The sequence below is a fragment of the Myotis myotis genome, unplaced genomic scaffold (assembly GCF_014108235.1).
Source record: "Myotis myotis isolate mMyoMyo1 unplaced genomic scaffold, mMyoMyo1.p scaffold_m19_p_10, whole genome shotgun sequence".
Classification (NCBI taxonomy): domain Eukaryota; kingdom Metazoa; phylum Chordata; class Mammalia; order Chiroptera; family Vespertilionidae; genus Myotis; species Myotis myotis.
This window is the reverse complement of record NW_023416314.1, coordinates 5,602,465-5,624,432: the sequence shown is the minus strand read 5'-3', so window position 1 is coordinate 5,624,432 and position 21,968 is coordinate 5,602,465. Positions and strand designations below refer to the sequence as shown.

Sequence of the window (21,968 nt, the reverse complement as noted above, 5' to 3'; positions counted from 1 at the left end):
GATTATCACCTCACACCTGTCAGAATGGCTATCATCAATAAATCAATAAACAAGTGTTGGTGAGGATAGGGGGAAAAGGTAATTCTAGTGTACTGTTTGTGGGACTGCAGATTGGTGCAGCCACTATGGAAAACAGTATGGAGGTTACTCAAAAAATAAAAACATGGAATTGCCTTATGACCCGATGATTCCACTTCTGGGTATATATCCCAAGAAACTCAAAGCAGTACTTCAAAAGAATATATCTACCCCTATGTTCATTGCAGTGTTATTTGCAATAGCCAAACTATGGAAGTAACCTAAGTGCCCATCAACAGAGTAGATAAAAAAGTGGTGGTACATATATATATAATGGAATATTACTCGGCCACAAAAAAATCTTACCATTTGAGAAGGCATGGATGGACCTGGAGAATATTATGCTAAGTGAAATAAGTCAGTCAGTGAAAGACAATTAGCATATGATTTCACTTATATGTGGAATGTAAAGAACAAAACAAACAAAATTGAAACAGACTCATAGACAGACAACAGAAAACAGACTAATGGTTCACAGAGGGGAGAGGGATTGGATGAAAAAAGATGAAGGGATTAAAAAGTACAAATTGGTGTCCTGGCCACTATGGTTCAGTTGGTTGCGCATCCTTCTGTGCACTGAAAGATTGCTGGTTCAATTCCCATTCAGAGAACATGACAAGGTTGTGGGCTCGATCACCAGTAGGGGGTTTGCAGGAGGCAGCAAAATGATGTTTCACTCTCACATTGATGTTTCTCTCTCTCTCCCCCTCTCCATTCCTCTCTCTCTAAAAATCAATAAAAAAAAGTTAAATTGGTAGTTAAAATAAAATCACAGGATGTGAAGTCCAGCACAGGGAATCCTATCTAATAAAAGAGAAACATGGTAATTGGCGTACGACCACTACCCTTCCCATTGGCTAATCAGGGCGATATGCAAATTAACTGCCAGCCAAGAAGGCGGCAGGCAGCCAGGCAGCTTGAAACTAACTTGAGGCTTGCTTGCTTAATTGACGGAGGAAACCAACGTTCCCCGCCTGCCTTGCCGGCCTCTGAGCCTGCAGTTTGAAACAATAACAAATATAGAAGCTAAACAAAACCCCAGAAACCTGCTTTCAGCCCGCTGGGATCTCAGAGCTGGAGTCATACATTGTTTCGATTATAGAACCGAAACAAACCAGACACCTGCTTTCAGCAGCAGAGGCCTAAGAGCTGGAGCCTCAGAGCTAAAGCTGGCCCAGAATAAAAAAGAAAAAAGAAAAAAAGGAGCAGTTGGGAGCTTCCGTCACCCGCCAGCCTGAAAACAGCCCTCAGCCCCTCACCCAGACTGGCCAGGCACCCCAGTGGGGACCCCCACCCTGAAGGGTGCGTGACCAGCTGCAAACAGCCATCATCCCCTCACCCAGGCTGGCCAGGCACCCCAGTGGGGACCCCCACCCTGATCCAGGACACTCTTCAGGGCAAACCAGCCGGCCCCCACACGTGCACCAGGCCTCTATCCTATATAGTAAAAGGGTAATATGTCTCCCGGCACCGGGATCAGCGTGACAGGGGGCAGCACCCAAACCCCCTGATCACCCTGGGGCTCTGTGTGTGACAGGGGGTGGGGCCACAACCTCCCTATCGGCCCTGCTCTGTTCGTGACGAGGAAGGCGCCCCAACCCCCTGATCAGCCCTGCTCTGTGCCTGATAGGGGGGAGCTACCCAACCCCCTGATCGCCCTGCGGCTCTGTGTGTGACAGGCTGCGGCGCCCCAACCCCCTGATCGGCCCTGCTCTGTGTGTGACAGGGTGCGGCGCCCAAACCCCCCCCACCCCCCCACGGGCCCTGCTCTGTGTGTGACGGGGTAGAGACATAACCTCCCCATCAGCCCTGCCGTGAGTGTGACAGTGGCGGCGCCCCAACCCCATGATCGGCCCTGCTCTGTGGGTGACAGGGGGCGGTGCCCCAACTCCCCTATCAGCCCTACTCTGTGAGTGACAGGGGGGAGCTCCCCAACCCCCTGATTGGCCCTGCTCTGTGCATGACAGGGGAAGCTCCCCAAGCCCCTGATGGGCCCTGCTCAGTGCATGACAGGGTACGGAACCCCAACCCCCCTGATGGGTCCTGCTCTGTGAGTGACGGGGGTGGCGCCGCAACCTCCCCATCAACCCTGCCTTGAGTGTGACAGGGGGCGGTGCCCCAACTCCCCAATCGGCTCTACTCTGAGCGTGACTCAGGGTGGCATCGCAACCTCCTGATCGGCTCTACCCTGAGCGTGACTCAGGGTGGCATCGCAACCTCCTGATCCGCCCTGCTCTGTGCATGACAGGTGTGGCGCCCCAACTCCCCAATCAGCCCTGCTCTGAGCCCAACCAGGGGCTGCACCTAGGGATTGGGCCTGCCCTCTGCCACCTGGGAGCAGGCCTAAGCCAGCAGGTCATTATCTCCCGAGGGGTCCCAGACTGCGAGTGGGCACAGGCCGGGCTGAGGGACCCCCCCTCCCCCCCCCGAGTGCACAAATTTTTGTGCACCGGGCCTCTAGTCTAAACTAATAATAGACAAACATGGTAACTGACCATACCTTCGCTATGCTTCCCATTGGCTGATCAGCAGGATATGCAAATTAACCCAACCAAGATGGTGGCCGGCAGCCATGCAGCTGAAGCGGGCAGGAAGCTTGCTTGCTCCAGTGATGGAGGAAGCCAAGCTTCCTCCCTGCTGTGGCTGGGCTCTGAGCTCCACTCTAAGCAACAAAGTTGCAATTATAGAAGCTAAACAAACCCCAGATACCTGCTTTCAGCAGGCTGTGGCCTCGGAGCTGGAGCGGCAACAAAGTTTCAATTATAGAAGGTAAATAAATCCCAGATTTAAAAAAAAGGAAAAAAAGGAGAGGCTGGGAGCTTTAGTCGCTAGCTTGGCCAGCCTGAAAACAGCCATCAGCCCCTCATCCAGACTGGCCAGGCACACCAGTGGGGACCCCCACCCTAAAGGGGGTACAGGCAGCCTGAAAATAGCCATCAGCCCCTCATCCAGGCTGGCCAGGCACCCCAGTGGGGACCACCCCCCTGAAGGGGGTGTGACCAGCTGCAGCCATCAGCCCCTCACTCAGGCTGGCCAGGCACCCAAGCGGGACCCCCCCCACCCTGATCCGGGACACCCTTCAGGGCAAACCAGCCGGCCCCCACCTGTGCACCAGGCCTCTATCCTATATAGTAAAGGGTAATATGCAAACTGACCCTAACAGCAGAAAGACTGGGAATGACTGGCCACTATGACACACACTGACCACCAGGGGGCAGACGCTCAATGCAGGAGCTGCCCTCTGGTGGTCAGTGAGCTCCCACATGCAGGAGCTCTGCTCAGCCACAAGCCAGGCTGATGGCTGCCAGTACAGCGGTGGTGGTGGGAGCCTCTCCCATCTCCTCAGCAGCGCTAAGGATGTCCGACTGCAGCTTAGGTCTGCTCCCCGCTGGCAAGTGGACATCCCCCGAGGGCTGCCGGGCTGCCAGATGGATGTCTGATTGCCATCTTAGGCCCAATTCCCCGGGGAGCAGGCCTAAGCCAGCAGGTGGTCATCCCCCGAGGGGGCCCAGACTGCGAGAGGGCACAGGGTGGGCTGAAGGACCCCCCTCTCCTCCGAGTGCACACATTTTTGTGCACCGGGCCTCTAGTACAGTCAATAATATTGTAACAACTATGTATGGTACCAGATGGGTACTGGAAATATTGGGAGGGGGTAGCACTTTGTAAAGTATATGATTGTCTATCCACTATTCTGTATATCTGAAACTAATACAAAATAATATTAAATGTAAACTGCAAACAAAAAGAATAAAATCTTGCCATCTGCAGCACCATGCATGAACCTAGAGGCTATTATGTCAGACAGAGAAAGACAAATGCCATATTATTTCACTTGTATGTGGAATCTAAAAAAACCAAAATAAACAAGCAGACTAGAAACAGACTCACAGATAGAGAACATTTGGATGGTTGCCAGATGGAAGGGGGTTGGGAGGATGGGTGATAAAAAGGTGAAGGAGTCAGAAGTACAAATTGTAGTTATATAATAGTCATAGGTATGTAAAGCACAGCATAAGGAATATAGTCAATATTGTAATACCTTTTATGGTGTCAGATGGGTACTAGATTTATTGGGGTGATCATTTCCTAAATTATATAAGTGCTTAATCATGGGTTTTATACCTGAAACTAATATAATATGTATGTCAACTGTAACTGAAAAAAAAAAAAAAAGGAAGGTGCTAAAACATTTGAGAATCTAGTGAATGACAGGCAGAAACTTTACAGAAAAACAGAGCACAGAGGATGAAATCCTAACCCTTTGTAATACAAGATGAACAATGTGTCAACCATGTGAACAGGCACATGCACAGATAAGACTATTGGCTAATGGGGTGTTACCTTGGCAACTGTTTGTTCAGCAATGGTGCTGGGCCGCCGCTGGCGGGCATCGAGCCTCTGCTCCACAGGAAAACTGCTCCTATGTGATTTCAGGCGCTCCACCAACAAGTAATAAATGGCAGCGAAGTGATTGTAGCTCTTGTTCTGCAAAGACTGAAAGAGAAAACAAGTGCTGAAGGCCAAGAGCCATAAAAATCAATCCAATGATCTATACCTGTCTAAAAAAAGATGGAAGAAATAATGTTTTCTTTCTTACAAACAGAGTAACAAAGTATGCCTCAAAATAAAAGCTATTCCAGAGTTTAGAATAAAAGACAGATCTAGTTTTAATTATATACAGGGTGATACCTTTATTTATTTATTTTTTAAAAATATATTTTATTGATTTTTTACAGAGAGGAAGGGAGAGAGATAGAGAGTTAGAAACATCGATGATAGAGAAACATCGATCAGCTGCCTCCTGCACACCTCCTACTGGGGATATGCCCGCAACCAAGGTACATGCCCTTGACCGGAATCGAACCTGGGACCCTTCAGTCCGCAGGCCGACGCTCTATCCACTGAGCCAAACCGGTTTTGGCCAGGGTGATACCTTTAAATGACAGGCCCTTTGATATTAACAGGATCCATTTATTTTTCTGCATTCAGAGAAAATGCCATCACTGTCTCATGCAGACATTCCCCAATGCTGTCATGTGGTTCCATCTCATAGCTGTAACTATGGCGTAAGGTTGGTTAGCAACCTGAGCCCAGAGGCTCTAAATCTATAGCTTCTACATAGGTACAAGCCATTGCACTCTGAAGTGACTGATTAAAGTCTTTGGGGAACTTTCTGGTGATTACTTTAGGCTGGAAAATGACATTTGGATGCTCTATTGAGAGACTCTGTGTCTCCGTTCCTCAGTAATTTTTTCCTCTTGCTTTTGCAATCCAGCCCTCTTGAAACCTTGAATATAAAGTTGCTTCCCAATTTTTCACATTCCTCGTCCGCCAGATTTCCCAGGGCACTAAGGAAACGGAGAAACAACTGCTCCTTTCACTTCCAATTCCACCTGACAGTCTGCCTGGGCGCTGTGCAGTACACCTCAGAGGGCAGAGCACTCAGCACAAATCCCAGGCCAGTGGAACTGTGCTCACAGCTGCCACTCTGTACCTACTTCATGGACAAGTACAGGAAAACATCAGAGTGCATGACAAGCAAAGCAGGAAAGCCAGTCTGGTTTCACTTATGGCTACACTGAAGGAAAAGGCAGTACAGTTCAGAGCACTTAATATTCATAAGGAAGCATTTAATATTTTTTGTTATGGTCCCTCCTTATAAGTACTATTTTCTGTTTGTTTTACTTTTGTGTAGGTATTAAGAATATGTATATCTTATGAACATGCTATTAAGGAAAGAAAGACATGAAAGTGATGAGAAATTTTCTAGGTTCAAACCTTCTCGTACTTCCATATCAGGAATCTACCTGTTTTTGTCATCTCAGTTTCTCCAGTTCACAAGCTAAATCCAGTTGGCTTTCCTAAATCTGATGCCTACCATTCTTGTTTTCTGCTCAGCCCTCAGCCTTGTTCCATAACTGCACATTTATGTTCCATATAAACTAGTTTATTACCTATGTCAAACGTTATGGTTCATCTTAGAAGAAACTTGCTCTTTGTATTTATTAAGCTTCTGTCTTTGTCTTTTTCTCAGACCTATATACACTGAGTGGCCAGATTATTATGACTGGCCAGATTATTATGACCACCCCATCAGTACTTCGTTGGGCCACCTTTTGCCTTCAATACTGCGGTGATTCTTCTTGGCATTGACTCCACGAGATGTTGAAAGGTGATGTGAGGAATCTGACACCATGCCTGATGAATAGCACTGCCCAATTCTGTGAGATTTGATGGTTGTGGAACCAGATGCCTGATGGCTCTTTTAACTTCATCCCACAAATGCTCAATTGGATTGAGATCTGGTGATTGTGGGGGCAACCTAAGCAAGGTAAAGTCTCCCTCATGTTCTTGAAATCACTCCTGCACAATACTAGCACCGAGGCAAGGCGCACTGTCTTGTTGGAAGAAGCCGTCTCCATTGGGATATGCCATCAACAGGATGAAGTTGATCAGTAACGATACTTAGGTATGTTGTGCTATTCAAACATTTATAATGATCTGGCCCTCTAGCAATTTCAGCGGGAAATTATAGCTAATTTGCCTACAAACATCAGGTGGTCATAATAATCTGGCCACTCAGTGTATACCATTCCTCTTGAGTTTTTTGGCAGATGGGGCAAAGGTAGGAATTTATACGTTGAGTAAAAGCAAAAAAACACACAAACATCTGATTAATCTTCAGGGAATATTGAACAGTATGTCTAGGTGCTGGGGATGGCCATGCTAAACGACTAGGCTGATAGGTATGAGCATGAAATTACAAGTTACTGAGTACAACAGAATCCTAAAATTTTTTCAGTCAAATTTCTGATCACTTTACCTCAATGGTTTTCTGCTGATCTATTCCAAGGCTGTGCATCAGTCGCAGAACCTGTTCATTAAACTCCCCAATGGATGGCTCATTTTCTTGGCCTTGTGGATAGAGAACAGGTCTCTGTACAGGAACTTCTATGAGCATCCATTTATGCTCCTTGATTTGAGCTATGGTTAGCCTTTTGGACGGGTCTAGGACCAACATCCTTCGAATAAGGTGCTCACAATCTATGGAAAACACAATGGTACAAAAGTCACGTCAATCGCCTTGCACTTCAGGGTGTTTGCTTTATTCATGTGACTTTGTACAATGGCAGTAATCTTTGTGTCCTCCACAGTGCCTACTGGAAAGCAGAAGGTCAAATGAATAAATAAATACATAAAGGTTACTTATATTTGTCAAGTACTCAGGGTGAATGTTGACACACAAAATTAACCATCACTGTGAATGAATACTTAAGAAAAACAGGAGGCTGGAGGCCTATCCAATTTTGTGCTAAATGAACTGCTTTATCAACTGAAAATATCTAGACACAGACTTAGATTTCCACTAGAGGAAAAAACAAGCCTTCTTCCTAAAATAAGCAAATAATAAATGATCCTCAGTTATGTCTAAGACTCTGTGAGGCAAGAGCTAGCCTGTGGACTGTTGCTTTCTCCTCATCAGTGCAACTGAGACAAATGTATGTGAAATATTACTCCTGATTACACTAAGAAAACTGTACTGCTGCAAATCTGGGCACCAGCTTATTTCCTGAGCTGAAATCATGCTCTTTACCATCCCACATAAGCTTGGATCACTTGGTAGGTGCCAGGAATTCTGCTAAGTGCTTTATACAGATTAATTAATCCTCACAACAGCTCTCTTAGGAACTATGGTTTTTTCCATTTTATAAATTGAAGAAATGGAAGAACAGAGAGGAGATATGAGTGAACTTAGGATTGAAACCAGGCAGTCTGGTGCTAAGGTCTACACTCTTAACTACTGAAGCATCATTTCTACCGTTTCTAGGAACAAAAGCATTAAGGGTGATAACTAAAAACTAATCTAAGGAGTAAACCTAACTGCTGCCTATGTGAATGAATTTCGTCCACCGGGCCTCTAGTCCAATATAAAACTGGTTGGGATTACAGCACTTCATCTTATTCAATAGTTTTGCCAGTTGGTTTTCAAACTTAATTTAAACATTTCAATTTTGCAACTTCCTGCCAAAAGATATGATAAAATCCATTTCAAACTTAGGGTAAAATGGTTGTGAATCTGTATCTACAAAGAACTTCTCTAAGGCTAAAATAAATGTGGGACATTTATAGACGGAGAATGAATGGGGATACTTGTGTTTTTAATCTGGGAAACTTGTTGTTTTCAGTTAGGAAGGCTGGAACTTTCCTCACCTACACGGAGAGAGTTGCTTATTTCTATGGCTTTTAAAGTAACTCAGTCACTTCATTTAGCAACCAAACTCTTAGAAAAAGGGAGGCTTTGCCTACGCGTTTCATTAGGAGCACAGACTCCGTAGTGCCCAATTAGTAAGATGAACAGGTTGTTACCTTCTGACATGAAATACGGAATCCGGAATCTTCCTTCCAAAACCCTTTGCCTCAAAATAGGAAGAGTGGGTCCATCAAAAGGCAGAGCTCCACAGACAAGGACATAAAGAACAACTCCCATGCTCTAGGGGAAGAAAATAACGGGGTAATTTTCATACCGAGAACTTCAAACACTCTTTGCTTCCCAAAATATCCCTTAATATCCTATGGACTAAAAAAATTTCTGTTTGAATGTACTATTTTCTTGAATTTGAAAAAAAATCTGAAATGCTAATTATTACAATAAAGTATCCTATAAATATCAAAATATGTTAATCATTTGATTTCTACTTAACTTTAAATTACTGCTGCTGTTAGAATAAGAACATGTGTCCTTAGAAATTCTTTCCTAGAATCCAATTCAAGATGATCAACTAATTATAGTCCAATGGGTAAGGAAAGTATGAACTACTGCCTATGTGTCAGATACAAGAGCTTTAAAGATGAGCCAAAGTACCAAGTATTATCTTTATAGATGCATTTAACACAACACAGCAAAGCAAAGAAATACCCAAATATCCAGCTGTGGTCCTTCATACTGCTGCCCTTCAAAGACTTCTGGGGCTGCATAAGGGGGGCTGCCACACCAAGTTGCCAGCAGTTCACCACTTTTAAAGAAATTTCCAAAACCGAAATCTGTTGGAGTGGAAATAAATGTTACTTTCATCTATGGTCTCAAACTATACTCAATTTCTCTGTAACAAATTTTATATGCTATATTAACGTTATCACTGCTATTTACTTTGTGAGGAATGGGATGACATCTATTCCATTTTCCTAGCACTCAGCATATATTCAGCATTCAAAAAATATTTCTTGAATGAATGTATTAATGAATCAAGTTTTCTTCTCAAAGATAATAAGAGATTAGAAAAAATACTTTAATACTGTATTTTTAAGGCTGAAAGAAAATCCATTGGTGTGGACAACAAATTGAATTTGATAATCTCAGAATTTTAATCACTCCATGATTTAAGAGTTAGCTGTCTTAATATGGTTTACAAGAAAGGAACTAATGAGTAAAACTCTAAGAGATTTACCTAAACACAACCAAGTGACTGGCTGTTCCTACAGTCATTATCCCAGGGCAGCAAAATGTATAACCTTTTAAGGCAACTGAGTACAGTGTTTCCTAAGTAACAACTCTCTAAGTGCTGGCCCATGCATCTTGATATAGGCAGATACCTACCTGAATAGCTAATTAACATGTGATGGCTACATGGCCCAGTCACAGGCCACCTATCACCAGTACTTACTCATTTGTGGAATGCAGTGGCATTACACTTCAAAACAGTTAATGGCCTTCCCCAACTACTCATACTGAATCTACATCTTCAATATACAGCATGCACTCTGGAAATACTATACTCACATGCCTTCAATATGCATGAAAATTACAGCAGAATTCAGTGAGCTCTGGTATAAACACAAGCTTGTGCCCTTCTGCTCAGCCTTCACATAGTCTCATGTTCTTACTGACGAAACAAGTTCCTATTATTTTGTCAGGTATAGCCCCACTGTTCTGTTACAGCCTGACTGAAGAACACTGCCCTAGTGACAGGTACTGGCTCTGCACAGCACTGATGGACAGTGAGCGGCCCCAGGGGACTGGATCAAGTCTCTAGTGCCAGACTGACTGGCTGTGTGACTTTGAATCAGTCTTTGTGAGCCTTAGTTTCCCCATCTGTAAAGCTGAAATAATAAATATACATAGTCAGCAGGTTGTTGTGGGAATCCAATGATAATATAAACTCACAATCTTCACACCTTGAGTTTGTACCTTACGTGGAAGCATTCTCTCAGCTAGTTGATTTAAAGCTGGTGGCAACCAGCAGTGTCAGTAACAACAGTCACAATCTCCAACATTACAGCTTCATGGCAGAGTACAAACTAGGAAGTTAGGGAGAACTAGAGCTGGCCTCCCATTTTGCCACTTTCTAGCTTCAAGTCCTCTAGGGAAGTAATTTATCTTCCCTGAACCATAGTTTCTGTATCTATAAATGTGGGGATACCCACCTGCCAAACAGGATGCTGCGAGGATTAAGCCAGATTAAGAGTATAAAATGCCTGGAGCCTATGTGAAACGAGCTCCCTTCTCCTTGTGTGGAGCATCATTATCAACTACCGCCTTTCAGAGAAAAAGGTCCTGAGAAAACACACAAGAAAGGTAGGAAAAGTATAGTGGAGCTCAAGGGTTCAGAAGAGAAAAGGGTGCATGGGGGAGAGCCTCAGGCGCAGTCTACACCTGGTGGAGCAACACTGTGGTCTGTCCTTGGCATCCAGGAGTACGAGACAATGAGAACTTCCTTCTCAGCTTCAGTCCTATACTCTGTTTTCCAAAAAGACTGTGAGAAAGGTCTTATTTTCTCAATCCCACCTCTAAGACTAGCGACTCACCACACAATATATGTCCACACTGATACACTTCTAATAATCTAGAAAACCTATATTCTCAAATGAGTCAAGAACTACATGTTCAAATAATATTTAAAGAGGAAAATGTTAATTTCACGCACACAGAAAAGCACACAGAGCTCTGCATGAGTGTTTGGAGATCCTGAAATAGGTCCGATAATTGCTGTGCTTCAAACCATAATCACAGGATGAGTTTTAGCACACGTAGTTGAGGATACACTCCAAGCAGCATTGTAAAGTTTTAATGTCTCAAAAAGCCATTCCAGAACTCCTTCATTCGGAACTTTCCTGGACTCTGGTGGAATGAACTCAGGGGTGACTGGGCAGGGGCTGGGCAGGAAGCAGCCTGGCCTTTTTATTGCCTGAGCTTGCTCACTGTACATTTCCTAGGCATGAAGAGGCGAGGGCAAGGAAAGCGTCACGTGCTTGTGACATTCCAGGCTCAACCTTGGCTTTACATGTCTAGGACACAGAAGTGTCTTGTTAACTTGTGAGGAGTGGTTACCAAGCAGATGTATACTTCTATCTCCTGTAAGTAACTAAAGAAAATTGGAACTTGAGCCTGTAGAAACAATAAAACACCAAAAGACAATGAGGTTTATGAAGGCTATTATTAATGGCATATATGCAGATGTTTTCTATAAGCTTGTCAAAGTGCTTATACACATTGTATTTGTAATCAATCATCTGATACACCAGTGAAGGAAAACTGTAGAGTCAGGCAGATTTGGACTCAAATCCTGGGTTTTCACTTAGCTGTGTGATCTTGGATAAATTACTTAACTTCTCGAACAGAGCCTTGGTTCATCATTTGCAAAATGGGGATAATACCTACACTTCATAAAGTCTCTGTGAGCAACTTATTGTATATTATCTATACTAATAAAAGGGTAATATGCTAATTAGACCAGGAGACCTTCAGGGAGATCTTCCAGACATCCTTCCAGACAAAGCCATGGTGGCGGGGCTGAGGCAGAAGTGGTTGGGATGATCAGGACAGGAGGAGAGGGCAGTTGGGGGTGATCAGGCCAGTGGGGGGGGGGGGCAGTTGGGGGCGAGCAGGCTGGCAGGGGGGAAATTGGAGGTGAGCAGGCTGGCAGTGGAGGACAGTTGGGGGAGATCAGGCTGGCAGGGGGGGCAGTTGGGGGCAAGCAGGCTGGAAGGCAGGTGAGCGGTTAGGAGCCAGTGGTCCCAGATTGGAGAGGGTGCAGACCGAGCTGAGGGACAACCCTCCACCCCCTGTGCACGAATTTCGTGCACCAGGCCACTAGTCTATTATAAATAGATAATATATAATGCATGAGTTACTCAAAAGAATAGAAGAATAGTAATTCTTCCTCTTCTTGCTTTACTTATCTGCCTTCTCCATCAGACTAAACTCCTTGAGAGTAGAGAGGGGAATGATATATGTCTGAACTCCCAGCACTTAGCACATGCTCTCTGTAGAGAGCAGCCATTCAATGAGGGTTTGCTGATGAATATACTGTCATCTCTCTTGGAAGTACTTACTATGTGTCAGAAACTTCTCTAGGCCCTCTGAAGATGATTTCTTCTTAATAACCCCCTTTGGTATTCTTACAGGGTTATTAAGAGAAAGTGAGGGTAGAAAGTTAAGGACCTTGCTAGAGTTTATACTAAGTTGTAGAACTGGAATGGAAACAAAGTCCTCAATGTTAACTGCCACCTTTGTGTCCTTCCTGGCAGTGATTTGTAACTATTTTTGAGCAAATTAATAATGGTCAGGTTTAAGAAGTGGCAATGGAAAGGCACTTAAAAGGAAAGCTTTTATTTCTTCACAGGAATCTGGATGACTTGCTTCACTCAGTCTGCAGCTTTCTGCCTAGAAGCACACAGTAAAATGAAGGATGAGCAAGAGGGATGAGATACGAAAATGGCACAGCTATGCAGGATTTGTTTCTTATCGCCATTTATTCAAATGCAATGCATTAATGTGTCATCCTACCAACCAAATTCACTGCATTCTTTCATTAAACATTTGAGTGCATACATGGATCAACCACTGTGCAAACACAGAAGAGGTTCTAACTACAACAGAGGATAATAAAAGACAGTACATTTTCATCTGAATTTTGGAAAGCATTAAGAAAACAATCACTTGAGCATTATTCCTCTTTATGCTAGACCCAGATCCAGCCTGGCCTGCTGGAAAGGAAAGATTCTTCTAGTCTAATTTCTTCTGCAGTGCTCTGATCTGTAAGTTAATTCCTAACACGATGGCTGCTATGTCCCTCAGCCGTTGTTTCCTGTTTCTCCGTCATAAATTGTATGCCATATAATGTTGAATTCGCTTTGTCATGAATATTTATTTTATTGTTTGGGTTGCAATTCAATACTACTGTTATACTGTTATTTATTTTGATGCTTTGGCCATTAGGAGCTAACTCAGGTTGGCTCCTTTCAACATGTCATGTCTTTTAAAAATTTCATTTTAGCCCTGACCGGCTTGGCTCAGTGGACAGAGCATGGGCTTGCAGACTGAAGGGTCCCAGGTTCGATTCTGGTCAAGAGCATGTACCTTGGTTGTGGGCACATCCCCACTAGGGGGTGTGCAGGAGGCAGCTGATGGATGTTTCTCTCTCATCAATGTTTCTAACTCTCTATCCCTCTCCCTTCCTCTCTGTAAAAAAATCAATAAAATATATTTAAAAAAATAAAAATTTCATTTTAAGTATTTCCTTATTTTTTGGCAACAGAAGATGTTCCAGGCTCATCTTGCATTTTCCCTACCCCAGCCTTGAAATCAACCACTTTCCCAGAGGGGACCTGGTTCCCTTTACAGAGGAATGACATTTAGAAACCAAGACTAGGACCTAGAGGAGCTCATCACAACTGGGATGTCACTGCTTCTAAGCCCTGTCAGCAGACAGTTAGGAAGTGTATGTATGAGTGCTAGTTCATAATAAATACTTGTATTTATTTTTGTACCTATCTATATGTATATATGTTTTCTTAAAACCCTTCATTTCATACTGATACTTCTCACACTGATCCAGGGTTCAGCCTAGAATTTTTATTTATTTATTTATTTAAAATACATTTTATTGATTTTTTACAGAGAGGAAGGGAGAGGGATAGAGAGTTAGAAACATCGATGAGAGAGAAACATCGATCAGCTGCCTCCTGCACACCCCCTACTGGGGATGTGCCTGCAACCAAGGTACGTGCCCTTGACCGGAATCGAACCTGGGACCCTTCAGTCCGCAGGCTGATGCTCTATCCACTGAGCCAAACTGGTTAGGGCTAGAATTATTTTGATACTATTTTTATTCATACATAATTGAGCAACGCTGAAAAAATTGTGAAGCTATAAGTGAGGCAGGATAGAAAGAGGTTAGGGGAAGCTCCCAACAAGTGGAATGAGAAAGTAAAAACAGACACTGCAAGCCCGATAAACTGCTAGGGCCTCTCACCAGAACCCCCACTTCCATGCATGATCAAAGTGAGACAGTTTATGGCAGGAAATCACTGAGGTGGTGACAGAAGTCAACAAGAACTGGCTAACACTAGATCAATCCAAGATGGAGGAAAAATTCACTGGAAACTGACCCCTAAGCTCATTATACCATCATTATAATGAAAATTGACACAAGTAGGAGGGGGCACCAAGGGTGAAAAATGCCAGGGCATTTCAAGAACCGAAGGACTTGTATAAGCATAACCAATGGACACAAGACACTGGGGGGGGTGGGGGTGGTGAGGGCATGTGGAGGGTGCGGGGGGGCGTTGGGGAGGCCGGGGTAAGGTCAATGCCGAGGGGAAAAAAAAGGAGACATATGTACTACTATCTGTAATACTTTAACAATAATAATAAAAAAAAGAACGACCATTTTAGGAACAAGACCCCCCTTCCAACCAGAAGGCAGGCACAGAATTTGACTCCACAAAGTTCAGGAACAGCCCATGCTTATAAACACACAAAATCCCAAGAACTGACTGATCACGCTTGCCCCTCAACTGGCGAGTTTGCTCGTCTCCCTGTGTACTTTGACTTCTTTCAGAGCAGCGCCTGGGAGACTTACAGGCAGTGGCAGCTCCTTTTGGGCTTACCTTCTGACCCTGACTCCAGGAACCCACGTCCTGGCCTCTTTCCCTTAACCTACATAAAACTTGCTTTCCCTTTCACTCCAACTATGATCTTGACTCCTTTCTTGCACAAAGTCGAGAACCTGCAGGTCATGGAACGCTTAGGGGTCCCATGTTGGGTTTGGCTTTGATGACATAAAGAAGTTTCTTTCCTCTGCAGAAATTTGTCATTTGGGTAAGAGTAATTGTACTCTCCCTCATAACATACCTTGAATTTGTCAGATGAACCATGATTTTCAACATCTGAAACATAGCAGGAAAAAGACAAATCTTCCTAAAAAAATATCTTAGCTACTCAATTTTAAGAAAGTTCAATATAAGATCATAATAAGTTTTAAAAACAAAATGACAACTAGTCCTTCAACACTGACTAATAAAATCCAAAAACTTTATGTCATGCCTACTTTGGGTTAAGCATTACACATTTGACATTTCTGCATTTATTCTCTCACCTAATCATGATGACGGCCCTGTGAAGTGCTGGGAAGTATCATCAGCCTTACGTTACAAAGGAGGGAACTGAAGCTCAAAGTGGTTAGTTGACTTGCCCAAGTATCTACAGGTCCTTTGAGTTCCAAGCCAGGGGTCCTTTTTCACTATATCACAGATGTTCCAAGAATACCACGAGTCAGAGAAGTTTAATCCAATTTCACATCAGACAGAGAGATTTCCTAATTTATCCCTCTGCCAGCAGACCTTGACAAGTGAATGCTATGTTAATAGCATCCTAATAAGTGAATGGGAATAATTAAGATCTACACAAAGTAAATGTTAGAAATCTACACCAACATTCATTTTAGGACTCTATCTTCATTTTAAGACTGCATGAGGCGTTAACATACCTATCTTGTTCTTTTCACATGAAGATGATCCATGCTCCTGTCCCTATGACCCTAACGCATGTACTCCAAGGTTTTACTCTAACGATAATTTTGAGATTTCCTTATATTAGCATATTCTCTTACCTGGTTTCTGTGTGACCTAAAATGTTTATAAAAAAGAGAATTTGGGGTAGAGTATTTAACCACAGAAAAGATAAATTACTGTTGACTGGCTCTCATGGAAATTTATTTGGCCTTGAAAGCTGAATCCTCTAGGTATCTCTTATCTAACTAACGAGTAACAGAACATGAATATATTTGAAAACAGTACTAGAACTGCTATTATTGTTTTCTGTTTTATATTTTGAAAGTGACTGATTGACTTGTATCTTCCTGATAACAAAACCTAATTAGTACAGAGTGTATAAGCTGATCCTGATGCTTACTGTCTGATGAGGACCAAGCACATTAGAGAATTCTGTGGTGTCTGTTGGAGTGAAGTAAATTAAACATTAGCATGCATACAAACCATCTGGGGAACCTGCTAAAATGCAGATTCTAATTCAGTAGGTCTAGGTTTGGGCTTGAAATTCTGCCTTTCTAACAAGCTCCAAAGTGATGCTTATGTGCTGGCCCCTAGACTACTCTTTGAGTAGCCAGGAAATAGAGATAAAACAGAAGCTGTGGAAAAAATATGGACGATGCTAAACAGCGGACTGTTTATTGTTGCAGAATGATTATAATTACTAAATACTTCAGGATTTTTACTTAAATGACAGAAAGACCAAGTAGAAGATGTCATTAGGTAAACTATTTAAGTCATTTTTTACAAAAAGAAAAAAGCAAACAAAATATCAAACATCAGTCTTTAAAGCTAAGAAAAGGTAAACAATTTCTAGGAATGAACACAACCAAGGCAAAACTCCAGCAGGGTGTTAAAATGTCTAATTTAGAATGAAAAAAACAAACAAACAACCCCTCCTCCAGAGCAGCACATGGCTTTAGGGTTAAGTTTATCCTGGTTTCTAAAATTATCAGTAGAATTCAGATATGTAGACTCACTGAAGAGTTACACCTCTTTTGTAACTATTATAATAGGAGCGAAGAAGACAATTATGAGGAAAAGAAAGCTGACCAATGGAAGGTAGGTGCGTGGTAGAGATGAAGCTGACCCACTGCACAAACTGAATAGCCATCAGCCAACACTGACGTCAACGCACACTTTACTGCCCACCAGCCAGAAAAGGGCAGCTGCATAGTTGACTTCCAAACATCAGGCACTCCCTCCCTGCCTGACCGAAGGGCACAAATACAATCAGCACAGCTGAGATGGAATGCCATCTTGCTGACCAGAGCAAGGCAGCTATTTGTCCAATGAGAGAGTTCAGTGAAATAAGAAGCAACTCAATTCCTTTAGTCCAAAATGGAGTGGGGAGGTGGAGGTGGGAAACAAAGCAATATGAAACAAACCCTGCGAGCTCTCTTCCATATTCCAGGCTTAATGTGCTGCTAGGGCTAAGTAGGCTTGAAGGATAAAGATAAGGTCTCATTGGGCTTGCTGAGGCAAAGCTGTTTTACATTTGACCTAATGCTAGTGGCAGGAGAATAATAAATGAAGACTTCTAATAAATATTTTACCAATGAAATATGCCTCAGGCTCCCCCACTCTTTTTTGGTTCCAGGGCACAAAACTGGAATTTTATATACAAAAACCTTGTCTCAAGGTCTTCTAGCAAGCAGGAAGATTGTTAGAAGCAATAATGGGAGAGAGTGGCCACTCAGAAACCCTGGGTCAACTCCTAAAGGAAGCACTGGCCTTCGGCTAAAGTCAAGGGACTTATGATGCACAGGTCAGATTAACGAGTCTCATTACACATTACTAATTATACTGAAGGTCCCTCGGGAAAAAAAAATTAATTTGCATCAAGCAGAGATAATTTAGAATATAAATGGTAAACTTTCTTTATTCCTCTGAGGATTTGTATTTAATAAGGCTGTAAGGACTTGGTAATAAAAAAAACACCCACATATAGTGTGGGGGTTTATATAGCTATAAAAAATTTCAGGATTTGTTTTCATATGGAATCAATTACACATTAAATACAAATACCAGCTCCCTTTAATTGAGTGTTACAGGGTGTCAGCAACAATTTATTTAACGAACACTATTTAACAAACACTAAAATAGTACTATGTACCAGGTACTGTTCTAAGCATTTTACAAATATTAACCAGTAACCACTAGGAGATACGAACTTCTATCATTCCCTCTTTACAGTTAAGAAAACTGAGGACAGAGAAGTTAGGTAATGTGTTCAAGGTCATGCAGCTGGTAAGTGGCAGAGCCAGGATTCAAACCCAGGCAGCCTGGCTCTGGCTCCCCTATTATTATCTACTACCCACACTGTCTCTAACATTATCCCTAATCCCTACAATGTTCCCAAGGAACAGAGTAATCTCTGCCTAACAGATATGGAAACATGGTTAAATGTTTCCAAGTGGTTAGACTCCAAGTGGTTAAATAATCAGCCCAAGGTCACAAAGCCAGAATTTGCATCTGAACTGCCTGATACCAACTCCACATTCTTTATGTGAAGCCTTGTTTAAACTATGATATTTGTGAAAACTTCCTTCAGGTAATTCATACATTTTTATCTTTATCTAACTATTTATTGCTAACATTTCAGACTAGGAAAGTTAAAGAATAAAACTAAATATCGTTCATCTACTTATTTTCAACTTTATGCTTAAATAATCATAGCAAAAATTGCTAGGAGAAAAGAGTGCTCCAATTACTAATACTAATGAAAGCCAATATTTCTTCGCATTTTGCTTCTTACTCTGAATGTCCTAACACTCATATTTTGCGAAGGCTGGAGGTCTCATAATTGAGGCACCGAGCATACACAGGTGTGGATGAACCCATGGCTCATCAGTGTCTGGTGTCTTTGACCACTGGAGCATAAAGTAGATGCTGATTTCAAAACCATGTTTCTGTACTTATTGAAATGAACTGTCGGTTTCTGTTTTACAAACAGAGACAAATACAGGATAGTTTAATCTAGTTTTGGTTTGCAATTCTCTTCAATTTCAACATATAAGATGGCTAAAACAGTTCATTTATTCAACCCATTTAGCAATTAAAGAGATCTTCATAGGTAGAATAAACAGAGACTGAGAGAATAATTTCATATTTTATTCTGGGTTCTTGCAATTTTTTCATGGAGCCCCATCTTTCCTACTTGTGTTAGATTTATTTAAAATTTAAGAAGAATCTTCTGAAATCAGCAGATATTTTTAAAGAAAGCAGAGCCATAAAGTTATAAAATCTATGGATAAACATAAATATCCTGGAGAAGTCCTTTCACAGCACTGGAGCACATCTAAGCTTTGATGTCATGTGGAATCCCTCTTGATCTGGCTCTGCCTACTTGTCCAGGCTCCTTACCTATCATTCCTCATGGGCACCTATGTCCCACTAGATCTGCTCTGTAGTTTCCCTACAAACTTTGAGTTTTCTGGCCTGCCTGCCTTTGCACATGCTAATCCATCTGCTTGGAGCTGCATCCGTACCTCACCCCTTCAACACACTCTCACTGTCCCACCACAGATGTCTTCTTCTTAAGCAAGTCTTAGCTAATACTCTCTTCAAGGCAGAGTCAGTCTTTCTCCTAGCCTTTACAATAATTTTCTCTCTGTGTTATATTGACTTAAAGGTCTAGTTCTGGATTAACTCAAGGTAAGAGCAGAGTTGAGTTTTATTGCATTGCTGCCATTTTGTCTTGAAATATTTGCATCTATAGGACTTAGCTCAGGAGCACAGTAGATGCTTAATAAACATTTACTAAAATTTGTGGTAAGTGGTAGTGAAGATGACAAAAAAATGTGAGCAAGAAGATATTTGAGTGCTTAGATACAGTGTGTGTGTATACTTATGAGACATGGAATCAAGGACACCAAATGTATACATACAGAATGATGGAATTCAAAATTCAGTTAGTGAGTACCCCTTGAGGGATAACTGGCAATGCTTGGAAACAACATGGTGCAGTGGAAGAAATAACACACTGTGGTCAGAGAGACCTAGGTTTGAATTCCAGGTGTGCTATTTATTATCTGAGTCACCTTGACAAGTTATTTAATCTTTTTGTATTTCATCTTTCTCACCTAAAAACTGGCAAGAGCTATGCAGCTTCTAGGGTTGCTGTGAAGATTCAATGATAAAGTACCTAGCATAATACCTGAAAATAGTGAAGGTTCAATAGGTTAGCCATTTTACTAGTTTAACCAGAGAGAACACTTTAGGTCTTGGACATTTTACTGATCTTCTAGATAAAAATTAGAAGACCTTTAAGTTTAGATATTAAAAAAAAATAAAGCAACAAAAACAAACAAAAAACTAGATATCTCATAATGACGTTAGAAATACTGAGTTTACCTACCAATATTCCTAGATCATATAGATAGATGATAGCCAGGTAGAGGTGAGTATGTTTGTTTCCAAGTTTCTTTGGTTCTACTTGAACATTTTCTTTTGAGAAGTTCTCTACAGAGCACTTTGTAATTCCTAGAGCATATGACTCACACTCTAACCTTTCTCTGCTTGAAAACACTCCCAAAGCTCCTCTGAGGTATTGTCTTGTGATTTTTTGTTGTTTTGGTGATAAGTGAATGCAAAGGTGAAGCAGGGGTTTCCCCCTCCTTTCTACAGAGGTAAGGACTTCAAAAAACAAGAGCCAACTCTGAAGAGGGCAATTTGAGGGCAGCAGATTTTTTCAAATAGAAGTAAACAAAAATTCCAGGGATGTGCATTACAGCAAAAAGGAGTGAAATGAAAGAGCAAATGGAAGGGCCAGAAGAAGGGAAAAACACAAATGGGAGAAGTGAACACACATAAGAAACTATGGAGACACTAATATAGTGGATTGCATTTTCAAAACAAAAATGACAAATATATAATTCTTTATATATATAAAGTGGGACTATAGCAAATTAACTTTAGCTTATCAAACACTTTGTCTTATTCAAGTATTCCCATTATTTAAAAAAAATCACAGACTACAGAATGGAAAATCCATTCATTACCTCCTTGTAACATATGTAACACTGGCATTTAAAATTAATTATTAAAATTAAAGTAACAATAAATAAAGTTAAAGTAAATAAAAATTATGTACCTTCCTCAAAATGCTCAGACAAAAACTAATGGGACCTGGCATAAACATAACCAGTTAAATGAATCAATCAGAGGTTTTTAATAGAGGTTCTATTTTATACCTCAAGGAGCTGTTTTCTCCCTAAACCTTCTCCAGTGAATATCTAACCTCGCTGGTCAACCAAGAATTTCTTGGTCAGCGCCTCTCATCTGCCTTTGTTCCTCTTTCATAACCCTATAACAAAACACCAGCATTTGCAATGTTGTTAAAACCCTATCCAAAATAAATCTCCCTCCCTCCATCTCATCCTACAATCTGGTTCAGACCCACATTTTCATTCATTCTCTTTTTTAAAATTTATCTTTATTGTTGAAAGTATTACAGATACCCCCGCCCCCCCCCCCCCCCCCTTATCCCCTTCACCACACTATTGTCAGGCCCACATTTTCGTGATTGGACTACTGCATTAGAGTCCTTATTATCTTCCTGTCTTCAGTCTTATTCACATGTCCCACCTGTCTTTACTCTGGTGCCAGAGAGAGACATCATTCTAACATGCAAATCTGTCATCCCAATCCCACTTCACCCCTATCCCCACCCTAAAATGTTCAATAGGTTAGACCCCCTATGACCTACAGAATAAACTCTAAAATCTTTTTCATGGCACTCAAGACCCTTCACATTCTGGTCTTGGCCTACCTGCTCCTCCTGTATCAATCTACATCCCTCCCTTTTCATTTTCCCCGTCTGTAACCTCACTGTAGCCACCCGCCCCAGCAACCTGCACTGCTGCTGCAGACCTAGCATCTCTCTCCTCTGGCAGGGCCCCACAAACAGACCTGGACACAAATCAGATCGAAGATACAAATGAGACACCAGCTATAGCCCTGCCACTGTGCACATTAATAACAAACCGATTTCCCTTTCTTTTCATTGCATATATTTCTAAGGAAAAGAATAGAATACACTTGTTTTTTGAGAAAGC

General features: G+C 42.1%; 1 protein-coding gene across 6 annotated transcripts in view; it reads right to left on the bottom strand.

Annotated features, from left to right (window-relative positions):
* SIK2 (salt inducible kinase 2) overlaps window positions 1–21,968 on the bottom strand; it is a 137,920-nt gene that overhangs the window by 42,210 nt on the left and 73,742 nt on the right. For 5 of the 6 annotated variants that reach the window (XM_036324310.1, XM_036324311.1, XM_036324315.1 and 2 more), the window contains 4 exons: window positions 8,999–9,123; window positions 8,449–8,572; window positions 6,905–7,125; window positions 4,423–4,575 (listed from right to left, as the gene is read on the bottom strand). In XM_036324310.1, the coding sequence (XP_036180203.1) occupies window positions 4,423–4,575; window positions 6,905–7,125; window positions 8,449–8,572; window positions 8,999–9,123 (623 nt within the window). The remainder of the gene's footprint in view (window positions 1–4,422; window positions 4,576–6,904; window positions 7,126–8,448; window positions 8,573–8,998; window positions 9,124–21,968) is intronic. The other variant, XM_036324312.1, reaches the window with a different exon arrangement.